Source organism: Myodes glareolus, chromosome 2 (assembly GCF_982192425.1).
Source record: "Myodes glareolus chromosome 2, mMyoGla1.1, whole genome shotgun sequence".
Classification (NCBI taxonomy): domain Eukaryota; kingdom Metazoa; phylum Chordata; class Mammalia; order Rodentia; family Cricetidae; genus Myodes; species Myodes glareolus.
Genome location: NC_142027.1, coordinates 85,867,208 through 85,873,007, shown reverse-complemented (window position 1 = coordinate 85,873,007; position 5,800 = coordinate 85,867,208). Strand labels below are relative to the sequence as shown.

Here is a 5,800-nt window from a genome sequence, read left to right as displayed (position 1 = left end):
GGCCATCAGTTCCCAATGAATCAACTGTGCTAGAAAACCAGCGTTAACTTCCTGACTGAAGAACTGTCCTAATTAAGGACATCCTGTAGCTATTCAAACCCCCTTCCCTCCTCTGCATACCTCTCTCTCCCACAGCTGACTCCCTCCGCATGACCCCCCCTCCCTACTGCAAGACACCAATCAGAGTTCAGACTCAAGACCAAGCACTGAGCACTTCTGGGCTCTGGTGCAAGCAAGATTTCTATAAAAAGACATTCAGAAAACAAGGAATAGTACTGCCATTTTGCCTTTAATGGAAAAGTGGCTAACAGTTACAGTAAAAAAAAAAAATCCAACTTCTAGTCAATCATTGTTTGACTTTTCAGAAATACACATACACTTGAAAGTCAATAAAGTCATTATAAAAATAAACTCTCAATATGTTTTAAAGCAGAAAGGCCCAGTCTTTGTGGCTGCACAAATGCTGAATAATAATAAAAGTCACCAGTCTGTCTGAGATGGCTCACCCCAGGGAAGAGGGAGCTTTTACTTTGGAGGACAGGGCCTGCCTGAAGCGCCTCTTCAGGTCCTGCATGTTGGGGGAGCGAGGCCGGGGGATGATGGAGGCCCTCCTCCGCTCCCCACTGAGGCCGTGCAGCTTGCTCACTTCTTTGCAGAGATGTTGAAACACGTCACAGACGTCTTCGTAGTTTTCACTAGTGGAAATTTCAAGGAAGAGACTGCCTAGCTCATTGGCTAGCTGAAGACCGTCCTGTGTCTGCACCTGCCGGGCATGCAAAAGGTCTGCTTTGTTGCCCACAATGATGACAGGGACTTTTCCATCAGGGTGGACCTTCCGGATATTCTGGTAAAGGGGCCGAATGGACTGGTAGCTCTCGTAGTCTGTGATAGAATAGACCAGCAGAAAGCCCTCGGCCCACTGCACGCACTTGGACAGAGAATCTGCTGTTTGACTGAGGTTGTCTTGGGCCTGAGGAAGAACAAAATGTGACCTGGTCAAAGAAGCTCAAACATGACACTGGAGTAACCCTCGAGGGAACACTGACTGGGCGGAGTCATGGCTAAATACAGTTGTCAGGCCTCACTTCTGCAAGAGGCTTTTACAGAGAAAGCCTCAGACCAGGGCTTGCCCTGGATTCTTTTCTGAGCTGGTATGGATGTACATGTCTAACACCCCCAACTCCCACCCCACCCCACCCCACCCCCAGCACGCAGTCTCCAGTGAACTCTGACGACTTAGGAATAATCACAGACCAGAATGGCTTAGTTTTCAGGGAACTAATTCATAACAAACAAAACTCTGGAAACTATCCAACATAAATATCTATTCCCAAGCCTATAAAAAAATATTTTTAGCAGTCAACTTCTTGAGAATGTTACAGAAACAAATTCCTTTCCCTGCACTCTTCCACGCGACCTTTCCTCCCCAGAGGGGCTGAGCAATTAATTAAGTTGCATTCCTGACTGATGGCCAGGAGGTTATCTGATTGTGATTACTGGCTTGGAGAAACAGCCGCTAACCATTTTGGCAGCCCTGGTCAGGAAGCAGGCTCTTTCCCTCCAGAATCCCACCTACTGCTTGCTCCTTTAATGTGGTGCTAGGATTTGGACCCTGGACCTGTGAGCAAGCCCTTACTACTGAGCTACATCCCCAGCTACAGCCACCACCGCCACCACCACACCCCACTACATCATCCCCCCCCCCCCCGCCCCAACCCTGAGCTGTTGTTTTTAAATTGTTCCTGAATGTTCTCTGAAAATGTTCATACCTGCCTAAGCAGCCCAGGCAATGATGATTAGCCAGGGCTGCAAAAGAAGGCATTGCTGAGGGGGACCGCTGAGGGGGAGGGATGTGCCTTAACCTGTAATCCCCACACTTGGGAGGCTGAGGCATCAAAGATTATGGTAAATCCAAGTCAGGCCTGATCTACAAAGCAAGCGATAGGTCAGCCAGGGCTACATAGAAAAACACAATCTTTAAAATAATTAGGTAATTAAAAGTAGTGTTTAAGAGCAAACTAGTTCTGATCAGCTATTCCCTTCCCCCTTGGAGGGCATCCAACATCCCAACCTCAGCTCACCTGTGACAGACAGCCTACCCCGCCTATATTTAAATGCACATTAGACATGCTGAAACATCTCACCTGGGTCCCGGAGGCAATCGCCTCAATGTTAGATGTAGCTAACACACACTACACACCCTACTGACAACCCTTACCTGGATACCTCCCGGAGTGTCCTGGATCTGCAGGGATAGCTGGTCCCCCTCCACATAGACGAGTCTCGAATACAGTTTGCCTGTACAACGAAGAGGAGTTTGCATTTGAGTTCCCACGCTCTGATCAGCGAAAGAAAGAGAAGAGGAGGAGAGGGAGGACAGACTGACTTTAACACAAAAATCAAAGAGCATGAAGCCATCTAACCTGTGTTGGGTTCATAGTCGCCGATGAATCTCTTTGTTAAGAAGCGCACAATCATTGCTGGAAAATGGAAAAAAAAATCAACTTAAGAAGTGGGTCGAGTTGGTCACTCTCACCGGAACAGCGCGCGTTTCCCCAGGTTCCCGGGGTAAATTGACTTCCCCGCGGGACACGACGGATGAGACTGGAGTGACCCTCAACAGCCACCAACCCCGTCCATAGCTCAGAGAAGACAGGCGGTGGTCTTCCCGCATCCCCGGGGGTGGGGACCGACCCCTGCTGTCTTTGGGCAGCGCGCTCCCTGGCCCCACTCACCGCTTTTGCCCACACGACCCGCGCCTAGCACCGCCAGTTTGATGTCCTTGGGCAGGAGGTAGTCGGAGGAGGATTCGGGAATGGGAGCCAGCAGAAAGTGCCCAGACATGGTTGGTGGACGCATGAGCGCGTCCCGGGACCGCGTTGCAGGATAGCCGACTGGACACGCGGCAACACAAGGCGCCAGGATGCGGCGCGGCCAGCAGAGTTGTCCCCAGCTCTCGGTTTTTAAAGAGCTCGGGGAGTGTGGTGGCCGCCTTTAGCGCCTCCTATTCCCCGCCCCTTCCTGGAGGCGTGGGAGTCGCGCGCGCAGGGGACCGTCACCCGCGGGCGTGCGCACCACCTGGCTGCCTGACGCGCTCTGCTCACCCAGTTGCGCGGGTCCCAGGCGGTGGAGCCCAAGGGAGTCTCTGCTCAAATTGAGCCTGCCGGGTCCTCATGGCACCCGCTGCCGCGGCGGTCAGCCTGGGTCACTTAGCCTGGAGCTGAACCACCAGAAAGAGCCAAAGCGGCAACTGACTGGATGTTTGTGGGACAATGGGAAGAAGAGATCCATTTTTTGTGCCTTTGATTGTCAGAGTGCTGATGGGAACTCTGGATTTGATCTTCAGCACCCTGTAAACTGGGTGTGCTGGCACACACACCTGCGACTCTAGGAGGTGGAGACAGGAGGGTCATAAGTTCAAGGTCCTCCTTGGCTACAATAGGGTTTGAGTTTGAGGTCAGCATGGACTACATAAGACCCTGTCTCAAATGTACATCTATAAATAAATAAGTAAATAATAAAAAAATTAAAAAAGGTCCCGAGGGGTGACATCATCGTGGAAAAGGGTAGGGCCATGGCAAGGGCCCTAATTTACTCATTCAGTATCAATCAAGGTAATTGCAGTCACTTACCTGTGACCTCCTTTAGGGGGCAGTCGTTGACTGCAGCTCAGCATCCAAACCCAGGCAGTCCCTTTTCTGCTGTTCTAGGGTGAACTGACTCACTCAGACTCAGGGAGCTTGATTCTGGCCTGATTCCCCCTGGTAAGTACCACCCTGCGCACTTGGTTCCTGGATCTACTTCACTGTTCAAGCATTTCCTAGTAGGTCCTGGTGGAATTTAGGATAGAGGGTGTGAGTAGAAGGAAGGGGGCACAGGAGATAATTTGGCTGGTTCTTGGATCCCACCATAATCAGACAGAAGCCTTGCAGTCTCCTGCGGTTCAGTCTCATGCGCCCAACTGCCTCCGAGACAGCCCTGCTCTTAGTCATTCCCTTTCTCTATCCCGGGTTTATCAGATTGTACGGCATGACAAACCACACAGAACTTAATGGCTCAGCGCAACGTTTACTTCTGTTCTTAATCTAGGGCAGTTTGACAAGCTTGATTAAGCTCACTGAGGCTGTAGCTGAGAACTTAGGAACCCTAGGGAAATGAGAGGCTGGCTTGCTCCACCAGACCCACTCTGGGCTGGCAGCTAACTGCTGGCTCCTCCAGGAGGTTGGTAAGGCTTGTCTTCAGAGTGGTTGAGCAGAGCTCCAAGACAGTGAGTGGAAGCGGACAAAGTCCTTGGAGGCTGGGTGGCTCTAAGGCAGACCCCCATCTCCTCTGATGCATTCTGTCAACCAAAGCAAAGCACCAGGCCAGTCTAAGTTCAAAAGATAGGGACATCACGCGCCACTCCTTTAAGGGCAGAGCAGCAAGCCATAGTGGGAAAGGACAGCATGTAGGAAGGGACAGAATGGGGTCTAGTTTTGCTGTTGAAAATGCTAGCAGATGTGCTTCCATTCAGCAAGTTGCCCAAATCAGGTCCTGTGACTGACCCTTGCTGACCACGCCCTTCACATTACTGGTTTCTGTTCACATTTCTGGGTGTCTCCCTGCCTGCCCTACTCCTTCTTTCTCAACTAAAGAATACAGAATGTTCCTGGTCATCTAGAATAGATGCTTCTCTGCTTACTTGCCCCCTCTTGAAGACACGGTGGGATCCCTGCCAGCATTGCTACCTCCATCTTAGCCTTTCAGGATCCCTTGGCAGTCTCAGCCTCAACTGTCACTACAGTTGGAATATTTGTTTGCTGTTTCCACAGGGAAGGAATCCTGCCTACCCTTATCCCCAGCAAGTGGGGATATTTAAAGGGGCAAGAACCCCCCCAAAGAAACACAGACACGTACACACACACACACACACACACACGCGCGCGCGCGCACGCGCGCGAACATACACACGCCTTCTGAATGACTAGATGGACGGATGTTGACTCCATTGTATGAAATGGAATAGTCAAAAGTCCTGTTTACATCTATTTTTTTATTAATTTATTTATTAAAAATTTCCACCTCTTCCCTGCCTCCCTTTTTCCTCCCCCTCTCCACCTCCCCCTCCCTCTCTAGTCTTAAGAGCAGTAGGGTTCCCTGCCCCGTGGGAAGTCCAAGGTCCTCCCCCCTCCATACAGGTCTATAAAGATGAGCATCCAAACAAACCAGGCTCCCACAAAGTCAGTACATGCAGTAGAATCAAAACCCAGTGCTATTGTCCTTGGCTTCTCAGTCAGCCTTCATTGCCAGCCACATTCAGTGTCCATTTTGATCACATGCTCCATCACTCCCAGTTCGGCTGGCCTTGGTGAGCTCCCTTTAGATCAGTCCCACCGTTTCAGTGGGTGGACGTACCCCTCGTGATCCTGACTTCCTTGCTCATGTTCTCCCTTCTTCTGCTCCTCATTTGGACCTAGGGAGCTAAGTCCAGTGCTCCAATGTGAGTCTCTGTCTCTATCTCCATCCATCGCCAGATGAAGGTTCTATGGTGATTGTTATGATGCTCTTGTGTTGGGACCATTTGGAGTCCTGGCCTCCAGTTGCTTTTCCCTGCTAGAGATCGTTGCTTTCCTTCTGATTTGAGTTACTAAAGGCTGTGTCAAAGTTGTTTACCAACTCTGCTTCACGAGCACGTGTTGCCTTGGCCTTGAGGATCAGAGGATAAGGTTTCACCTGTAGGCCCACTTGATGGTTGGATATATAAGCCTCCAGGGTGCGATTGAACAGAGGGCTTCTTACCAGTGACTAGAGGTCCATGTCT

At 50.6% G+C, this 5,800-nt stretch overlaps 1 protein-coding gene across 1 annotated transcript; it reads right to left on the bottom strand.

Annotated features, from left to right (window-relative positions):
• Positions 1–270: 270 nt before the first annotated feature.
• Rasl11a (RAS like family 11 member A) lies at positions 271–2,972 on the bottom strand. The gene is made up of 4 exons (XM_048418510.3): positions 2,736–2,972; positions 2,424–2,480; positions 2,219–2,298; positions 271–970 (listed from the first exon to the last, which is right to left on the bottom strand). The coding sequence occupies exons 1-4, from the start codon at positions 2,857–2,859 to the stop codon at positions 503–505; spliced, it is 729 nt and encodes a 242-aa protein (XP_048274467.1). The 5' UTR covers positions 2,860–2,972; the 3' UTR covers positions 271–502.
• Between the last annotated feature and the right edge of the window lie 2,828 nt (positions 2,973–5,800).

Coding starts and splice junctions, on each gene's coding strand:
- Rasl11a (XM_048418510.3), bottom strand. CDS start 2,859: ATGCGTCCACCAACCATGTCTGGGCACTTTCTGCTGGCTCCCATTCCC. Junction 2,299..2,423: donor CGACTATGAACCCAACACAG/GTTAGATGGCTT, acceptor TTCGTTGTACAG/GCAAACTGTATTCGAGACTC. Junction 971..2,218: donor ACACTCCGGGAGGTATCCAG/GTAAGGGTTGTC, acceptor GTTCTTCCTCAG/GCCCAAGACAACCTCAGTCA.